The 21,548-nt window shown below is 32.5% G+C and overlaps 1 protein-coding gene and 2 pseudogenes across 6 annotated transcripts in view; 1 reads left to right on the forward strand and 2 right to left on the reverse strand.

Moving 5' to 3' along the window:
- Positions 1-21,548, forward strand: part of PHTF2 (putative homeodomain transcription factor 2) — a 121,450-nt gene that overhangs the window by 76,986 nt on the left and 22,916 nt on the right. For 3 of the 6 annotated variants that reach the window (XM_016145957.2, XM_016145956.2, XM_016145960.2), the window contains 5 exons: positions 5,647-5,812; positions 6,759-6,923; positions 14,992-15,178; positions 16,694-16,849; positions 20,957-21,175. In XM_016145957.2, the coding sequence (XP_016001443.1) occupies positions 5,647-5,812; positions 6,759-6,923; positions 14,992-15,178; positions 16,694-16,849; positions 20,957-21,175 (893 nt within the window). Of the gene's footprint in view, positions 1-5,646; positions 5,813-6,758; positions 6,924-14,991; positions 15,179-16,693; positions 16,850-20,956; positions 21,176-21,548 lie in introns of those variants that run through there. The other 3 variants (XM_016145963.2, XM_016145959.2, XM_016145958.2) reach the window with 3 other exon arrangements.
- Positions 2,074-2,192, reverse strand: LOC118611280 (annotated as a pseudogene).
- Positions 11,737-11,854, reverse strand: LOC118611093 (annotated as a pseudogene).

Genomic DNA, 21,548 nt, shown 5'->3' on the forward strand with positions numbered 1-21,548 from the left:
TTTCTTATAGATTTTTATTTAATTCTCACAACAACCCAGTGAAGTATAGGTACTGTTATTATGCCTAGCTTATAGACTTGAGACCCTGAAGGACCTGAGGACCATAATCACCAAGTATGGTAGAGCCCAGGTTCAAGTCTAAGCCACCTGACTTAGAGCCACATGCTCTTAACTCTGTTATACTGCTTCCCAGCACAGCAGCATTCTAATGCAAGTCATAGCAGCAGTGTACAATGCATAATATACATCACTCTAAAGTGTTTGTAGTATTGAAGAATCCATTCACATTCAATAAGGCTTGGTTATAAAAAAAAAAAAAAGTGGTAATATTTTTTAATTTTTATTTTTAAATGATAGTCAACATGCAATTTTATATTAATTTCAGAGGTTAAAGTGGTAATTTAAAATTCCTGACTGGAACTGATATTTCAATATTGTCTTATATTTATAAAATGTGTGGGGGAAATTCTGTTGTTATTTCAGTTAAAAAATTTATTTTCAAAGCACTTGAGTTAGTATGATAGAATAAAGCATATCTTTAGAAGTATCTAACAAAGCAGTGATCTTAATTTAGTTGGTACTCTTTCAGTCTTTTTAATGTCTTTTTTAAAAACAAGATTGTAATTCTGAATGATTACTTAAATGTTTTATCAATAAACTCTAAGTAAAAGATAATTTTTTTGAGTAAATGAAAATGTAATAAAAACTACATACCTTTAATTAGGTAAAGTTATTTCCTTTAAGACAGGTTATATCTTATGTACATAAAAGGGAATGAGTGGACAATGAACATTTTGCGATTGTTGTTAATAGACTGTGTTTTTCTAATTGAAGAAATTACACATGTTCATTGCACAAAATTTGGAAAATGTAGGAAAACGCTAAAGAAAAAAATCTACCCATAACCTTGCCTTTCAGTTTACTTCGTAACATTTTTAATATAGTTGAGATTGTTCTGTATAAACAATTATATTTTTCTTGCCTTATGTCATAACAAGTATCAGTCAGAGTCTTTATAAATATATATATTTTTGCAGTAACTGATTTATTTTATATTAAAAATTATTGCGGTGACATTGATCAACAAAATCCAGTAAGTTTCAGGGGATCAAATATATAGTAGCTGAAGGAAACTGGACTTTGGGTCATAAACACACAATAGAATTTATAGATGTTAAATTATAATGTACACCTGAAAATTATATAATTGTATTAACCAATGTAACTCTAATAAACTTAATTAAAAAAAAAACAATAAGTTTTGAGTATATAATTCAACTGTATGTTGTATATATATTGTGTTGTGTGTTCACTACCCAGAGGTAGATTTCCTTCTGTCACCAAATATACAATTTTCAGTTATTGGAAAATATCCTATCCTACATCAATATCAGGCATTTAAGCTTTTTGCTATCATTTCCTATTATAATTAATGCTGAAGTGAACATATTAGTTTTGTGGAGTATTTTTATATATTGAATTATTTTCTTATGATCAATTTCTAGAATGCCTACAATTAAGTTAATAACATTTCCAAGGATTTTCATACAGCTTATAGTTGCTTTCAAGAAGTTGACCTTTGTTGTTGCTAAGTAATGCCATTACATTTTATGATAGTTCTTCTAAATGTATTTTTAGCTTAATTTTTATTGATTTACTTTCTTGTGTTTGCTTTGTTTCCAAAAGGATTTAACAGAGCTTAGTCTAAGTATAGTTATCTTGTAATGCTTTCAAGCTTACCTAAAGAGAAAACTGTTCTAAATCAGTCAGAAATATAGTTGCTTATTAGGGTAATAATCAGTACCATTGATTGTAACCACTGTTGCTTTCTAGTATTTGAAAAAAATAAGTTTCCATTGTAACTAGAAGTTTACAAATTGTGCCTGAAATTCACTTTTTTTTTTTACTTCAATTACAAGTCTTTTAAGTATCTCAACTTTATATTCTCAGCTCCATCCCTACTTTTTTGCTTATATCATTTCTTGTCTAGATTACTGCCAAGAGCCTTTTATATCTTCTACTTTCTGTCCATTTACCTTTTATTTATTTTTATTTTTATTGTTATTTTTTTAACATCTGTAGCATCTGGTATTCCTAGGTGGTCTCCCATCCAAGTGCTAACCAGGCCCGACCCAACTTAGCTTCTGAGGTCAGACAAGACCTGGTGCATTCAGAGTGGCATGGCCATAGACTCCATTTACCTTTTAAATTACAAATTCAAACCAGCCACTTAAGGACTAAATTGTTCCCTAGTTATTGACTTTAAGATATAAGCCAAGTTTTTAGCCAGATCCTTGTTGTATCTCTCTCCCAACTTTGACCTTACTAAATTAACTCTGCTGTTTCTTAAACATTCTCTGCTTGCTTTTATTTCGTTATTTGGCAGGGGCGGGGGAGGGGGAGAGGGTGCTTGTATGCCTTTGGACATGGAACTCTTTGCCTAGGTAGTCCTTTGCCCTTCTATTTACCTTGTCACCTTCTATTTGTTCTCTTAAAGTTAGATTAGGCATCAGACATCACCTCCTTTTAGAAGCCTTTCATAACCTCCCAATTTAGTTGCATATCTTTCCTATGTATATTATGGCATTAATCATAGGTATTCTATTAGTCTGCTTGGGCTGCCGTAACAAAATACCACAGACTGGGTGTCTTAAACAACAGAAATTTATTTTCTCACAGTTCTGGAGACTGGAAATCCAAGATTAGTTGCCATCAGGGTTGAGGTCTAGTGAGGTTTCCCTTTCTGACTTGTAGACGACTGCCTTTTGATTGTGTCCTCACCTGGCCTTTCTTCTGTGTGTGAGTGGTATTTCTTCTTATAAGGACATTGGTCCTATTGGATTAAGGCCCCACCCTTATGACTTTAGTCAACCTTCTTACATCCTTATAAGCTTTATCTATGCACATAGTCACATTGGGGGGTTAGAACTTCAACATATGAATTTGGAGGGTGGAAATATACAATACAATAGGTATTTTCATTGTTTCTTTATATGTCCACCTTTTCCTCTAAACTGAGGAGGGGCAGGGAACATAGACTATGTCTTATTTGTCTTTCTACTCTCAGTGCCTAACATCTGCTACTAAATCCTCAAGATTGACATATTTAAAAATTGAACTTTAGAAATTTCATTTTCCTCTTGATTGTCTCTAGAGTTCTGCTTCGCCAAAATATAAAACCCTGCCTTTGAACTACTTGTGTCTGAAAAACAACATTTTGTCTTAGTTGATCTCTTGGAGAAATCCCTAGAAGTATCATCTAGTAAATCTTCAACAGTACTGTCTAGTTCACAGGACTTCATTCAATAATTAAAAAGTGTAACTTAGAGATGTGGGCAGTTTCTCCTACTATCTTCTAACTCTTAACTCAAGGGGGGAACGAAAGGTGATACCAGAACAACTGCCTCAGGAACTAAGGCCATGGAAGGGACAGGACCACTTTGAGAAGCATAGCAAGGAGAAAGAAGGAAAAAAAGAGAGTAATAAAGTGGCTTTTCCCTCCCCTTTTCTAGTGCTTCCTGTTGGAAGAATTTCACAGCCTTCTGTTGAGATAGAAAATACAGTTTTTAGGTTCCCAGCCCTAGTCTTACAGAGAATGGTGGTCATAGGGCTGAAAGAGTACAGTTAAATAACCAATAAGAGGTTATATCAAATCTGAAATTCTTTAAAATGTTCGTTTTGTGCCTAAAATTCTGAATCTCTTAAGCAGCATTTGCATTCCACTCCTATTAAAACATAGTTAAGTTAATGATAACTAAAAAAGTACCTTTTACCAATGTTAGGTACACATTTACTATATGTCAGGAACTTTTCAAAGTGTTTTCCCGTGTATTACCCCAGTCGAAATCTGTGTACCTATTACTTTTTTTTTTTTTCTTTTGGTACAGAAGAATAAACCAAGGCTCCATAAAGTTAAGGAATTTGATAAAGGTCACGTTAGAGTTCATATTAAAAACAACAAACACTCTGTATTGTTCCAAATTCCAGATTCTGTTATAAAACTGAGTTAAATTCTGGAATTCATAAAGATGATAGGCATTTTAAAAACTTAAGTCTTTTTTCCTTTTTAAAGAAACTTTTGTTACTCAGGAGAATATAAAGCTAAAATTTGTTTTATAATACTTCTTAAACATATTAGAAGATAAAGTGATGTTTCAACCTTAAATCTTAGTGTGTTAGACCAGGATTCTTTCATTTGCAGGTGGCAGAAACTAACTACAAACTAGCTTTTGCAGAATGTTTTTTTTTAATTTAATGTGTACTGCTTATCTTTAAAGTTTTATTTAAAAAAAAAAAAAAAAGACCCAGGAAACTAGATAGACTTGTACAGTAACCAAAGTGACCATATGTTTCGATTTGGCTAGGACTGTCCAACTATCCGAGCTTATGTGTTGTCCTCATGCTTTTATTAACAGCTCTCATCTTACTCTCAAAAGAGTCCTGATGTAGATGATCAGTTACACAGTCAGCCTAAATACTCACATGTCTATCCTTTGATTAAGTAGTTATTAACATTTTGGCATATTTGCTTAATGTTTTGTTAAAGTGTATTATATACATCATGATATTTTACCCCTGAATATATCAATATACATCTCTTCAAATATGTATATTACACAGTCCTATTACAATGATCACATCTAACAAAATGAACAAAAATCTCCTAACTACAATTCTCGAATTGTCTCAACAGAATCAGGTACTCCTAGGCCCTTGATTCAAGCATTATTAGATCTTGAAGTTCAGATGATGTCTTCACTTTTTATGCTTTCAACTCTGCTCTCCTCATGCTGGTCTCATTCTTAGGGAGACTTTTTCTGAGTGGTGGCTGAGGTGCCCTTGGCAGTTTCATATTTCCATAGTCTAGAGTGTTTGTGAGCTAGAAAAGGGCTTCTTCAAGTGCCTCTATTAATCCTGGAAAAATTCTGATTGGCCCTGCTTAGGTCACATGCCCATCTTTTTATTAATTACTGTGCCCAGAGTTAAAGCTGTGGCAAGCCTAGATTATATGTTTATCCCTGAGGTGGGAGAAATAAGACCATTTGACTGACAGATAAAGGAGGTAGATTCCCAAAATATCGAGAGTTTATATCTACAAACCCTAAGGGATACTGAGCAGGCAAAAAAAAATTTTTTTTCTTCTGAATATGGTAACACTTAGCATTAATGGGTGTTTAACGGTTTCCCTGAAAAATATGCCCAAGTAAATTTATGTTATTAAATCTGAGTAGAAAGACCTCTGTTGAAAGGAAGCTTTTTATAGCTTTATTATCTACTTATCATAGACTTCCTTGTTTGTTAAACAAAGAAATAAGTGCACTTGAGGTTAGTGTGATTCTGTTGATTGTCTGGGATCTTACCAAGAGTGGTCTTAGATTCATATGCACCTAGTTTTTATTGCAGTGTTAAGGTGTGTACTTTAGAGACTGTTCGATGTTGTCTTGTTCCAAGAGTTTATTACTGAACAGCGTGGTTAGCCAGTGGCAAACAATAAGATAGTCTAAAAGAGATTGTCTGGAGTAACATTTAAACTCATTTGATTTTAGAAAAATGATCTTGGAAGGAGCAGTGTTAAGATGAATTTTAAAGTTTTGAAGAAGTGACTATCAGATCGATAATTAAATGTATTTTCTTTCCCTTTTGTAGTTGCCGCAATAGTGTTATTCTGTTCCGCTTCTAGCCCACATAGCATACCTCTGACGGAAGTGATTGGGCCAGTATGGCTGATGCTGCTCCTGGGAACTGTGCACTGTCAGATTGTTTCAACAAGAACACCCAAGCCTCCTTTAAGTACAGGGGGTAAAAGGAGAAGGTACTGTCTGTTTAAAAGTAATCTTTTTGTAGATTTCTGTAATTTGAATCCAGAATTGTTCTTGATTTGAATGAAATATGATCTTGTAAAGTTGCTCTTTCAAATAAAGCAGTTTTCAGAATCAGCTACCAAATGATTTAGTTTCTATATTTGCTTCAAGGCTTTTTTGAGACCATATATCTTATCTGTTTTTGTTTTCATTTGTTTGTTTTCTTTCTTGAAGCTCGTTTCTGAGGCACCTAATATCAATGTAAGGAATATATATATGTTAGGTGGAGTTGCTAATAATACCCACTATTTACAAAGTCTTGTGAGATGCTTTGGCAAAAACAAGAGCAAAGAAAAAATTTTAGCTAAATTCTATTTATTAAATACTATTTGAAGCTGTTAAATATTGTCCCTTAGATTAAATAAACATAGCAATTCTCACTGGCCAATCAGCACAATGGAGTTCTCTTTTAAGGGCCTTTTGGAACATTTCTTCTTGAATATTGTTGCCAAGAGATTGTGACATTTGCAGTTTGGGATGTTGAGATTTGAGCTCTTTTCATTTTGAAAAGATAATACCTACATTAGATAAATAGCATTGCTGATCAGTTAGGTAATAATTCTCTTCAATCTAAATTTTCTTCTTTCTTCATCTGCAGATAAGTGGCGTTCAAATAGGGAAGAAATAAATGCTTTTGTAAATATCTGTCCAATGCTATATTTACAACCCGGTATCCACTGACCTGTCAGTATGAGCAAGGAACAATACCTTGACATTTATAGAAATTGGTCTTGAATATGCACTTTATATTTGGATTAACTTTTATCCAGTAAATCTGAATTTTATTATGTATTAAAGTTCCTGTGTTTATGTTTACCAAAATTTTGAACATACTACCTAGAAATTGGTTGTTAGAATATTAAAGCTACCTTCCATTCTCAATCTCTTCTAATGAAGGAAATTAAGAAAAGCAGCCCAGTTGGAAGTACATAGGGAAGGAGATGGTTCTAGTACCACAGATAATTCACAAGAGGGAGCAGTTCCGAGCTTCAGTACAAGCACCTCCTCCAGCGTTGGCGCTGTCTTCAGAGATCTCTGGCATGCTGCTTTCTTTTTATCAGGGTTTGTATTTATTCAAAGCTTTATATGATGTAGAGATGCACTATCCCTTTTCTGGTGCTTCACTCTCCAATAATGAATATTAATGACTTTAAATATGACGGCCCTATTATATTTTTTGTTTTTAAATTATAATGCTATAGATAATGAGAAATAGAGACCATAAAGTTTACTTTGGGATATGTGTTAACATATCTATATTTGAGCGTGAATATATACATACCATCAAAGTATAACTAGTTAGGATTTCTTGATTTTGGTTTCTTTTGTGATTCCTCAAGTACTCTTTTACCTTTATTAAATTGGTTATTTTATTTTTGCCAGCACTGTAGATCAAATTGGCTTTATTAGTATATCATGTTAATAACATATTAATAAAGAGTTTATGATACTTTATTATTTAAGCCTTCCTCAATTATCTAAAATTATCTGAAATAAAACATAAAGGCATTGTTGTTTAAAAGAATAAAATGTACATCATAGTATGAAATTCTATTTTTATAGATAGAGCTTTTTGTATGGTTTGTACCACATTAAAGATTTACCAGATAAGGAAATATAATTATGGCAGACTTCAAAAATAAATTAAATCTAACTCAGTCTTATATTATTATTTCAAATAGTTAATTCAAAAAATTTAAGGGTTATATTACTAGCGTACATATACATATAATAAATTAGAAACAAGTTAAAAATTGTGCTAAAAATTCTGAATATAACTGATAAAAGTTGCTAAATTAATAAATCAAGAAAAAGAATACTGCAAATAACTATTTTGGTTATTCGCTCGTTAACTCCTTTACTAATATCATTGTTTCATTGATTTGTGATTGTGCTTTTATGATAAAGTTTATCATGCATTATGTAATTAAGCAATTATGTCCTGGACGTATTTTCATAGATTATAATTTTGGGGGCAATTCTCCATAATTTTAGTAATTTGCAGTAACATTGCATTTTTGGGTTTTAACTTGCATTGGATTCTGTCTATATCTCTCTGTTAGTCTTTTTTTTTTTTTCTTTTTTTTTTATAAATAACTCTTTCAAATAGGAGAATGTGACAGTTTTATCACTGCAAAGTCAGTTTTTTAAACATTTCTCAAGACTTTTTGATAAACAGTTGTAAATAATATAATTGATATGTTTTGCTTTTGGGAAAGCAAGGTTGTTTGGTTGCTCAGAAGTGAAATTGTATTCAGAATGTCCCTAACTTAGTAGGTTGGTGCCTTTGGAATTCTACTGTATCTACCATGTTTCTCAAATGAGATTCATACCTCATTTTCCCTCCTTTGGGTTGTAGTATGATCTTGACTACCAGTCACTGATATTATAATGACTAAATCCCTTTGAATTTATTCCCTTTAATCATGATAGCTATAATGTAAATGTTTTTAAAGATGCACTGTTTTCATCTACCTTGTTCTGGTACTGGATTGCCAGCATATGAATAAAACTTTTAAATATTAAGTACAAAAAGATTTTAAGAAAAATGTTAATTTTAGAAACTCTAAACTGAATTCTGAAATTTTGATGTTTTTTTCATTCAGGCTTTAATATGTCAAAAAGGGCTTAAACTGAAATATCAACTGAAACTTAAAATTGTTTCTGGTGATAAAAAATTGAAAAGCTGAATAATTCCATTAAATTATCTGAATTAACATAATTGATGGAAAAATAAATGCATAACCACACAAATATCTAAGCTTTTAGTATGATGTCTTGTTGGTTTTCTAGCTGTTAGGATAAAAATTATTTTTACAACCTGTATTTATAAGTTGGGAAGGCTTTATTTATCTCTAAGTACGTTTCATTCTCAAGATGAAACTATTCTTTCTAAAACAAGACATACATAGCATTTCTCACAATAAATTAGGAATTATTGTAAAAGAGAAAACAAAGCCAAAGAAAGTATCAGTTTAAAATAATGTAGAAATCAACCATATTTCCTAAGGATTTAGTACTTTAATTTCAGTTAATTATAGTCTTAAATTAGCATAATTATAGTTTCTATTAAAAATATTGAATAGGAAGAATTACTTCTAGATTGTACATCTCTTCAGCATAATACCTATTTCAGAATTGAGAGAGATCCTAAGTTTTCTTTCATGTCCTTTAAGATTTGTTTGACCGTCACAACACTGAAAAACAGTCAATAGGAATTACACTTTTTGAGTAGAAAAAGTAACGTATAAATTGACTTGATGCATAAGACACAGATACCAGATTAAAACCAGGTCATATGTTAACTCATGTGTCCAGTGACCTACCTTAAAGACTTCCATCCCATTTTGCCTTCATATTTACCATTTTTAATACTAACTAAAGTCAAAGATTTAACAAATTGATTTTCTTCACATAATAGAGTACACTGTGTAATATAAAGTAGTAGGCAGTCCCAACAGAAATTTTTGGTACAAGGATTAAAATTTGGTTTTTAGTGACTTTAGTTTAAATAGTTCAGTCATTTAAGCTATAAATTAGGTGAAACCTGTCTTCCACAGACAAGGGTAAAGACCATGTAAATACCAGTATATCCTAGATTTTTAAAGACTGTCTTATGGCCATAAGTAGATAACTCCTTAAATTCGCTAGTCACTATACTTTAGGGTTGGACTGGTCCTAGAAAGATTACAGGTACTATAACTAAACCTAATTTGATACACACTTTTCAAACGTATGTGTTACAGAGGACACTTATGGGCCCAAAAGTCTTTGGAGGTCTATGTTAGCACATAATCAAGGTTTATGGATAACTCCAGATAGCAGTTATGGTCATACATAGGTGCCTATGTCGTTTTCGTATATATGAGATTTTCTACATTCTCTTATTTCTCCATCCCCTTGATGCCTAACCTTGTGGAAATGAGAGCAGAATGAGAAATTTTATACTGTGTTCTAGAACAAGAGTTATCTGCTACTGTTAACTTTGCCCCCTAGCAACTCTCTAATGTCTTTTACTACTGAAAGAATGATCCTCAATTGCATCTATTTATATAACTCTGAATATTTTCGAGAGCACCAACAAATACTTTTCAACATTTTTTTCCTCTGGCAGTGCAGAGTACCATAAGTGTCTTTGATTACCTGATTAGGTTTTGATATAGAAACACTGGTTTTCATGTTTGGTACAATAGATTTGAGGTTTTATAAGCCAGCAAATTCTTTAAAAGTAGTGTTAACTTTTTGGTTAAAGTTTTTAATGTGAAAAACATGTTCACTTTTATGATTTCTTTATGGTGTAGAGTGTACGTTTGTTTGCATTTTTTTCAGAAAAGGCCAAAATCATTATTTGTCTCACAAAGAAACTAAGGTGACTTTTTACATATATTTCTAAAGGTCAGTATTTTTGACATAGAGCTATCCCACTTGAATGTCAAGCATAATACTTTAAAGAAAACTCTATACAGGTCATGCCATCCAAAAATTAAAGTTGTGATCTAGTTATAAAACTGTAAGCCTCAAACATGGCAATGATTGCACATTGTTTCTTTAAAAATGCTTTTTGTTCAAAATCTAGTGCAGGAAATACAGTTTCTATCATGGAATAGGTAAAAATCAGTATAGACTTATATGTCTCCTGTTTTCAAGATACCACTAACCTCACTGCCCAGATGCCTGTGACTCATGGAATGCCATTAAAAGATGAATATTTTGTGGATAGTACTAAAGCGTACCATTTCTTTCTGTACTTTAATTTTTAATACCAACTTCTTTCTACTCTGCTTTTTTATTTTTGGTAGGGAATGATGATTTAGATATATGTGTTTATTTTAAAATCAAAATACTATTTACCTTGCTTCAGTTTATTTTTGTACATGTTTTAAAGTTCACTTAAATAGAAGTAACTTCTCTTTAAAAAATACTCTTAAGTAGAAATTTGCAACATTTCTTTTTTTTTAAATAAACCTCTCCCACTGCCTTGCCCTAATATTTTTACTTCCTAAAACAAGGTAATGGGAGGACTTACTTAAACAGTAATTCTTGGTAACCTGTTATCAAGTAATTCTTGGTTACTTTTGAGGAGAAATTAATATTCTGTGAAGTTTTAATTTTCAACTATTAATTATAATATGAATTATATAGTATAGTTAGAGGTAAAACTAAACTTCATCTGGAGCAGTCACAGTGTTTGACCCTTTTTACCTACATTAATTGGAATTTAGCTCTCCTACCACTTCTCCTTTCAGCATTTACTCTATGCTCACATCCCAAGAATGCCCTAATCAGTTTGTACTTGTAAAAACAAGTTTGATGTTCTTCACATTTTTAAAGACTATTTAGGACAGTCACTTTGTAGAATGTCCCTTAATTTGGGTTTGTGCCGGTGATGTTTTGTATCTGGCTGCAAGTGTCTTGCGAAAGAGGGATTATTTACACCATATAAATAAGGAAAGACTACAAACAAGGATTCTTTACCCCCGGAGAGCTGGTCGTTTAACATTTAGCAAGAGCACTACTGGATTAATAGTGTGATGTTTTTTCATGAAGTTATGTATTTTTGGCAGAAATATCATAGAATTGATACATCGTTCTTATTGCATTCTATCAGGTGGCAAATAATGTAAATTTGTTCCCTTACTAATGATATGTACATTAATCTCTTGATTAAGATAGTGTCTGCTAATCAGTAAGTGTCTTGTGTAGGGGTACAAATAATATTATCAAAAGAGGTCATTTCTCATCTCACCTTACCTTTTAGTTTTAACTTCCATTGATGATTCTTGTCTGAATTATTATAATGGTTTTCAGATGTTGATTTTTTTTTCCACAATTGGTTGAGTTTGTTTGTTTGTTTGTTTGTTTGTTTGTTTTTAAACACCTACAACAACTGGTATTCTAAGATGGTCTCCCATCCAAGTACAACCAGGCCCAACCCTGCTTAGCTGCCGAGATCAGACGAGATTGGGCATGTTCAGGGTGGCAAGGCTGTAGACAAATGGTGATTTTTGCAACTCCATCATTCCTTCTGCATTTATTAGTTGACATCTCCTTTAAGGAAAAGCATTTACTTATTTATTTATTCTTGGATTTCTATTTTATTTAGTTGGTTACTATGATTTATTTTGATGATCAGGTTGTCCTAAATTTGGCCAGTGGAGCCCCTTTGAGCAGTTAGTCTGTATCATTCTTTGAGTACTTCTTTACCTCCTGGCACAACGAAATGTTTCAGGTTTACCTTGTACTTCCTCTGCCTTAGCCCTGGAATCAGCTGTTTCTTAAAGGAGAGTAGTATGTAGAAACCAAGATCTGAGTGTTAGGTGTGCTCATTACTACTGAGATGTTGCTACCTCCAGGCTTTTTTCAGTAGATACAGCTAATGTGTGTATGTGTGTATGTATATATCCTTTTAGATTTACATATATTTCCATATCTATCTAGATATAATATAAACACATGAATTTGCAGTGATAGCTTAATTTTATTTTTTCTCTTTTTATTTATATTTATTTATATTTTTCTACTCTGTCACTGAAAAACAAGTTCCCATTGTGCTCAATGTACTCATTTATTCAATTAATCTTCTGTATGTAGCCCATCTCCCACACCTGCTGGGCTGCACCTTGCACCCTGCCCTAAAATTGTCTTCGAATAGGCTGCCCCTGCTGTCCCTCCAATAGTACTCTTGCAAGTGCTGTTATTACCACTGCCAAGCTGCATGTTTTATATTTTGAGTTTCTTTATAAACTCTGAGGATGGTACTTATATTTAGTATTTTCTTTGTCATTTCAGCTTGGTTTGTAATTTATCTACATTTAGTTCATGAGAAACACCAGATAGCTACTGTAGCTTAGTAATTTTTTGTTCATGTCTTCTGATAGTGTTACACATACTTTGAGGAAATAGTGGGGAGAGAAACAACTCAGAGAAGATTGGAAGGAGGCAGAGATAAGGAAAGGAGGAAATGGGAGACAGCTGAAAAGTGTCATATGGAATGGATGCTATTAATACTCTTTCCCCTCTGAACATAGTCTTTATCCTGTCCTGGTAAGGAAAGGATAATCCTTAAAATGTCAGTTATTACTGGTTCAAAGCCCTTTTCACTGGGCCATTATCTTTTTTTCCCTTGGGTTCTGTTTCATTCTGCAAGTTTTCAGCCACTTTTTCTACTTTGAATACTGACCTCCAGGCCTGTTTTCAGCTGCCTACTGATCTTAGGATATTCTGGGTGCTTCAGGTCCAAAGATTTCCATCTTTCCCAAATAATTTTTTCCTCTTGCATATCCTGTCCGATTAATGGTTTTACTAATTTTCCAGTCTTCCTTCACCTTTTCCTCCCTCCCTTACCAGCCTAGTGTAATATCCATGAACCTTTCCAGAAAATTCCTTATTTTTGGGTTCTCACATTTTCAGGATATCAAGTAACTTCACTTCCTTTGGTCTTTTTCCACAGACACATGTTGCACAATAGTTACAGGAGAGATAAAAGGAATAGTTGATAACTGATGTTTCTGTCACTTTCTTCTTCATGCAGAGAAGGTCTCTGCTTTTATTTTATTTTTTGCCCTTTCTCCTCTCCTCTCCACTGTTATCCATTTTTCTCCTTCCCTCTGCTACATAAATGATCTTTGTTCTATGGCTCATTCCCTTGGTCTCTCCATGTTTCTTAGAGTCATATAGGAAGAAAAAGGTCAGAAGATTGGGCTTCTGAGTCTTGCAACTCTGTAGAGATGTGTTCTGAATGACTAGAAAGCATTGGAGCTCTGTAGAGCTTATGAGAAGTATGGTCTGTCGCCTTCAGTATCCTTGCAGAAGGTCAGGAAGGGGAGGGAGGGGCCTGTTAGTATAAGACAGAAACTTTCTAGGCTTTGATACGTGTGTTAGGAAGAAATACTAGCAGGCAGTTTCCCAAAGAGTGGGCGGTCGGAGCTAATATGGAGAACATAATTAACCTCCTCATCAGAAGGTCTGTAATCTAGTGCTGTGTTTGCTTCTAACTGGCTATGTGACTTTGAATAAGTCAGTTAGACCTCTTTTTCTTTCTGATTCTTTGTTTCCAAAATGAACATTTAGAATAGGGGAATTCTAAGCCTGCACAGCCCAAAAAAATACTAATAGAACTGAGTAACGTTAGTGTTAAAGATAACTTTTTTGGAGCGGTTTGAAAAACTTTTGTTTTTTGGCCTACATGTAGGCAATATACTAGTTTTCTTTTTCTTTTTTTGTAGAACTGATACTCTGGAGAAAATTCAAGAAGATTTACTTAAATATAATTAAACATAACTGCTTTTTAATAATGTTTTGTGATAGACTTAATCTGTATTGAGCACATTTTAATTTTGTGTGGCACTTACATTATATTTCTACTAACCATTTCTTTTGGATAACCATTTTTTCACTCACTGGAGTCTCTGAAGAGAACACCTCAAGCATTTGCCTACTAATCAGAAATGTCTTGTGTATTATTTCCTATGTTGTATCTTATATATTGAGAACATTTTAATTCCTATAAATAAAGAACCTCAATTGTAGCCTTTTAGGTGTTTATATGCTTACTAATATTTTTTCAGTGTATTTCAGTGGGTGAAAGGTTACTTCTTTATACATGTTTTTATATCTACTTCTTCCATTGTTTAGAACCTTGTATAAGGTTTTCCCTTTTATCATGTTTTTGTGTAACAAAGTTCCTATGTCTTCATTGCATATTAAAATGAATTTATCAGACATATTTATGTATATATACTAATGATAAAGTATTTGGGTAAATGAGAGTATTAAAACTAAGTTAAACCGCTAACTGCAAATTAACCTGATAATTACTGTATAGTTTTTTTAAAGTAAACCTTTAAAAATACATCACTCACCATAATAAAATGGGCAAAATTTTGATCTTAAATTTTGCTCAGAGACCTCAGAACCTATAAAATAAGCTGAACTAAAACATTGATTGACCCATATTTTTATATAATGGATACTATATTTGTAAATTATTTGTTGTAAAAATAAGATAGCCATTAAAATTCTGAGAAATAACTACCAGATTTTACTATTAACAGATCATAATTTCTATCAGTAATCCATCCAAAATAAATTAAATCTACGTAATGTGCTTCTGCATATTTTCCTTTTTTAGATCAAAGAAAGCAAAGAATTCAATTGATAAATCAACTGAGACTGATAATGGCTATGTATCCCTCGATGGGAAAAAGACTGTTAAAAGCAGTGAAGATGGAGTACAAAGCCATGAACCTCAGTGTGAAACTCTCCGATCAGAAGAGACAACCTGGAACCTAGGAACACCAAGGAACATTCCCAGCAAAGTCAGTAAGATTTGTTAAAACTAGTTTGCTTGTGTGATTTTATATTAACTAATGGGAAGTGACTTAGATATAATAGTTGCCTTTGGACTATGTATTTTCTCCAGAATTTATTCTGTGAGCCTTTATAAATCACACAGATGAAACTGAAAATCAGATAAAATAGGTGAATAAATTTGATTGCCAGTATAACTTGGCACCTTCTTGAATTAATTAAAGACTCCAATTTTTCCAAAGTGTTAAAGCACTTAATAATTTATAGTTGATACTTATTAAACCTTACGTTTTCTTGCCCTATGTGTAAGAATTTGCTTTAAATGGAATATCTGAATTATTCTGGAAAGTGAACTAGGAAACTGATTTTCCATTGATGTTCTTCATAAGAAAATACTACCTTCTTTTTCTATCTTCATTACCTTTGATGTTAGCACATTTGTTTTGTTTTTAATTTGAAAAAAATTCTTACTGAGGGCAAATTTAAGATAATAATTGTTTACTTTTCCAAAATAATAAAGAAACCATGGGTTTGTTGTTACAAAGCCTATGTAGTATTTTCTGTCTCTTTGTTTCACCAATTTTTTTTTCTTTAGTTAAAAATATTCTCTAAAAGCTGTTACCATAAAAAAAAAATGTGATCAAAATAAAAGATATTCCTTCTATTATATTTAGGAATGTGAGCATGAACATTTGTGTTGAGGAAAATACATTTAAAAAAGAGGATTCTCTAATTTTGAATGAAGTATCTGTTACTACTTTACAGTACATGTATTTTCAGTACCAGTAGTTACACAATAAGTAGCATAGGGCTGCAGTGAAATATAGTCAGTCCCTTACTTGATTTTAGATTTTTGGAGCATTAAGCTCTCTGATAATGTGAGCCTCACATCACTGTCATCACTCAACAAATAAGTTTCCAATCATGCAGATTTCAAACACATTTTCAGTATGTATTATCTAAAAAACTAAAGTTACGTGAAAGGAACATGAAAGCGTCAATAAAATTAATGTTGGAGTCTATCAATTTCAGAATTTCTGAAATCTGGATATCTCTTAAAACTTGCTGTGTACATAATGTCTGTTAAGTGCACATATTCAGCTAACCTCTTCTGGTTTCATAAGCCATTATTTAATCAGTGGTGGTCTTATACTTGACCACATTTTCAGCTTGCGAAAGCAGCGTATATAATTAGTTCATCTCAGGTCTCTCAGCTTCTTTTAAATGGTCTTTGTTTTGCTTTTATCCTACTTTGTATTTTTCAACTTGTAAGTTATTTCGGATCCTTTTGTGGACAGAAACATTATAGGACAATATTTGACAAATGGCTGTTAAATTGCTCTTAAAATTAGAACTCCAGTATGGTCACTGATTTAAGACTTTTTTTCAGGTGATACTAATCAATTATTTTGAGGTTTTTGAAGATATTTGTATATGTGTGTACAATTTAAATTTTTGCATTTTTAAAACTACAAGGTAAGTTAGAAATTACCAATAATCCTCTGTGTGAACTCCCAATTTAGGATCCCCAAAGGACAATAACAAATGTCTCCGATGAAGTTTCCAGTGAGGAAGGTCCTGAAACAGGATACCCGTTACGCCATCATGTGGACAGGACTTCTGAGAGCATTCTTCGGAATAGGAAGTCACACCATTATAAGAAGCATTACCCTAATGAGGTATATACTTTGGCCTTATGTATGTACATACATGTCTATTTTCTATATTACTTATTTACAACTTCTTTCAACAATCGAATGTAATTATTGAAATAACATTTCCCATCAATATTAATATCTTATTGTTATATAATCTGGATTTATGGAGTAGCAGTTTTAGATTTATGTGTTACAAACTTGATAGCCACATTTGTACTCATTTTGTACATTATCTCTGAGGACTCATAATGTTTTTTGTTTACTTTTAAAGAAGACCATCCTGGGGAGACAATCCGTAGGCTCCTATGTTAGTGTTTCCACAATTTGAAAGACTTTATAATTTCTTGATTATAGTGAAGTTATTCTAAGGGACTTCCTTCATGTTTCTGTCACCACTTATTAAGTTGCCCACCGCATCATGTGCTGTGCTGTCCCCTCTTCCTAAACCAAATAATCATGCTTGTGAGATCCAGTCTTAGTCTATGTACAGTTGGTCCTGGAAGGAATTCAGAATCTCTTGTAGAAGGAGATCTCTACTTTCTACGGAATAAATTATTTGCTTTAGAGATACTTTTCTCACCCCATAATTTTTGCTCTTCTTGCTTTGCAGGTGTGTTTTGAACTATTGAGATTCTTGAAGGGCAGAACTAATCTTAACTTTTATCCACTATTAACTTTTAAATAAGCTGTTCCTTAAAATCTTTTAGATGTCATGCTAAGTAAGGCTGATAATTAGCTAGTTGGCATTGGTTGTTTTAAATCTTTCTTTTAATGGTGTGAATGATTACGTAAAGATTAAGTCTAAAGAATCTTCATTTGTAAGGTGAGGGACTTTAGAAGATTTAAAAAGCTGCATTTCAGTTCCAAAAATTTTGACTATCAAGTCAAGCCAACTTCAAAGCGTATTTAAAAAAAGCAAAACAAAACCTCCTTTGAATTAATGGAATTGAGACAGAAGATTTGTAGTGTTGTTTTGTATCTTTATGTATATAGTACCATATCTCTTCAAATTACTGGTAATGTTTCTTTCTTTAAGGGTAAGGCACAAATAAGTAATTTGGGGGAACACTTTATAGGTGGGACTGGTGGGCTTTATTACAAGTGCAGGGATCCAGCCATCATTATAAGCTTCCCAGATATCAGTATCTATAGATCTACTTTTTTAGGGGAATTTAGTTTTTCAGGAAGAATCATCCAGTCTTTGATGTGTAGAAGTGCCAAATATTCTGTTAGGCTGCCATGGTGTTCAGCCCTAAGGGGATTGAGGATGAGGTGGTAATCTTGCCATTCAGTGTGTAGACTTTCACTTAACCTCCTTTCTTCTGCTGCTACCCTAGTTTCTTGCCTTTTTCTACTATCTGCTATATCTGGGTTGGTTTCTTCCAGTCTCCTGTTAGAAAGATAGAATAACTTGATTATATGGGATATAGAAGGTATCTTGGGGAAGATAGCTCCTTTTAAGCACTTGTCCTATTTCCCACCCTGTCCTGCTTTGTTAACTCTACAAGTATCTTTCAATTTTCATTCCCTATTGTAGATTACATCTAATAAAGGTAACATTTGGTGGAAAGCATTATAAAGAACCCATGAACTTGGAGTCAGACTATTTAAGTGACTTCGATAAAATTATTTAACTTCTCTGAGTCTCATTTTCTGCCTGTACAATGGGAAGAGATGGAAAACAGCCTTATCACATTGTTAGGATTAAATAAGTTAATGCATAATTGCCTGACACAAAGCATTTGTGTTATATTGCTTTTTTCTTTCAAATAAATAATTTTCTCCTCTTAATTGGATTATGTGCTCAGTTTTAGCTGTTTGTCTAAAGATTTGAAATGAGCAGAGCAAACTAAATTAAATGAGCTATTAACTTGAGCTATTTCTTCAGTTCCAAAATCTCCTATTTTTAGTATTTATTCAGCAATTTGTAGTGAAATTCAAAGTGGCCACTTAATTCGTAAGTATTGCTGGTAAAATACTGTTTGAAATGTAAGCAATTATAGGCAATACTTTTTAGATTTTATATTTGTAAAATGGCCCACTTATTAATCAGTATTTGGCAAAATACTTTTATAAGGAATTATAGATGTTTCGTTATCATCGAAATCACTCATTAGTTTCAGTTAAACAGTCATCAAGCCTTTAATCCTATTACTTACATCTGTATCTGATTAGCAAGTCTGCATCAGAAATTAGTGATAAATAATAAGCTAGCTTTATCAACAATTTTTAAATTAACAGCTACTGATTGCTTAATACATTCTGTGCCTTGCTATCTAATGAAAACTGTTGTGATGAAAATTGCTTATGCTTCAAGTATTTTTCTTGTGACCTTAATGAATCTGAAATGTTTTTGCCGTGCTTTTTGTAAAAGAGAAATAGAATAATTTTCACCTTTTTTCTATAATTTTTTTCTCTCTTTATTTCTTTATTCAATTTCCTATTCAATTTTAAAATATTTTTATATCTTTCTCAGATAACCTCCTCACACAAATATTCTGTCATACCCTAAATATTTATGGTAGCCCATTCTAATATCAATAAATTATTAATAATATATCATTCATTCAAGATATTTTGTTACTGTGTTAAAGATGGCAAAAAAGTATATCATATTTGGTTTCTGTCTTTTGTGGACTTATATTTGAGAGTTATGATTTATTTGAGAATATGATATACATGTACATTTAATTAACTGAGACAATATTGTAGATGCTGGATAGCAAGGCAAAATTTATTGTCAAATAAATATAAATAATAACTTAGTTCAGGGACAAGTGTTCACTCTAAATAGAAGGGTTAAGACCCCACTTTGTACAGGTTTGCATTAAAAACTATAGTGCTTATTTAATTTTCAGTATCTCTTTAGGTAGTTTTATTCCCCCATTGATAAATGACTAAATTAAGGTTCAGAAACAACGTAAGCCAGCTAGAAAGTGGTAGAGATGGTAATTTCCTGACACTTTGTTGAGTAGGCTTTAAAGGAGAGTAGGATTGTTAATAAGAGGTAGGGACATAATCAGAGGCTGAGGTGGGAAAGAACAAGCTATGTTTAGGGGCTAGGGAGTAGCCTTGTCACTGGAGGAAAAGGTTGTGGTATGGAGAAGTGGAAAACAAGGTACAAAAGTAGCATATTTGAAGACAAGCATTGTTAGGTGAAGGAATTTGACCTTTATCTGGGAGAGCAGTGGAAAGCTATAGAAGGATTTTGGTCAGAGGAGTGAAAGGACAGCTGTACTTGGGAAGATTAACCTTGAAAGAGAAAAGGGCTTTTACATAGTGGTAATTTAGGAAGCTCTTATAGCAACAAGTGTGAATGATAAAAGTCTAAACTCTTGTGGTAACACAGGAAAGAGGTAAGGGGTGATTATAAAACATTTTAAAGGTAGATTGACAAATCTTAGTGATGAGAAAGCTAAAAACAAATCTAAAAATTTCAGCATAGTTATAAGGATAGCTGTTACCATTCTTTATTCAGTAAGTTATTTTGCATTTATTTAAATTAAAATTTTACTCAAAATTATTTGTTTTATATATTAAGAAGTCCTAGGAAAAAAGTAAATTTATTAGAAATTATTTAACTTGTACCTTTTAGTTTTTCACTTTTTTACCATAGGTTATCTCAGAAACATGAATTGGCAAATTATCTTCTTAGTATAGGTTATTTGTGAATTTTATGTCAATTTATTGAACTTCTGTTTGAGAAACAGAAACAGTAGACACATGAAATCTATTGTTGCTTAAAAAAGACTAAGTAAAAAAATCTCCTTTGAACACATCAATTAAAGTGGGTTAATACTCACTGACTGTGCAGTCCATGTGAATTTAGGCTGATCTCTGCCTGCCTGATTTCTGAACTTTATGTGAAGTTTAAGAGAAAACATGCACAGTCTTTGCATACAAAATAACATTTGAGCTGAAATGTGAAATAAAATAAATTTTGATATGAGGAAATTTTGTTACTCCTTAAAGACTAATATGAATTTTTAATGTTTTGCTATTTCACTGTCATTTGACAGTGTATTTGTTGTTTTAGTAAAAAGCAGCAATATATCATTCTAATAGAACCCTTTGAGATGGAAAGGGTACATAAAATTGTATTAATGTCAAAGAATATCTTGATTTCAGGATGCCCCTAAATCGGGTACTAGTTGCAGCTCTCGCTGTTCAAGTTCCAGACAGGATTCTGAGAGCACAAGGCCAGAATCTGAAACAGAAGATGTCTTATGGGAAGACTTGTTACATTGTGCAGAATGCCGATCATCTTGTACCAGTGAGACAGATGTGGAAAACCCTCAGATTAATCCATGTGTGAAAAAAGAATATAGAGACGATCCTTTTCATCAGGTTGGTTTACAGTCTTGGATTATGTGGGGCTATCAGTCCAGCTCCTTTGAATGTATGCACAGATTTTACAGAGGTGAAGAAAAAGCTTACATGAAATTAAAATAATATTTCTGTAATTTTTTTTTTAATGTGAGCTATAGTCTGGCTTCATTGGAACATAGAATCTCAGTATTTATGTTACAGTTATGTCTCTCACCTTGCAAACATATGTTCCTGAGAAATTGTTGGTAATTGGAGTTTTGTAAAGTCAAATTTTGTTTTAGACCAATAGTCTTTTTCTCACTCAACATACTTCATTGTCAGATTTATCTGCACATGTAGCTTTAACTCCAGCTATAAGATTATAATTCACAAATCTTCATTTTATGAATAT

This window comes from Rousettus aegyptiacus, unplaced genomic scaffold (assembly GCF_014176215.1).
Source record: "Rousettus aegyptiacus isolate mRouAeg1 unplaced genomic scaffold, mRouAeg1.p scaffold_m13_p_13, whole genome shotgun sequence".
Lineage (NCBI taxonomy): Eukaryota > Metazoa > Chordata > Mammalia > Chiroptera > Pteropodidae > Rousettus > Rousettus aegyptiacus.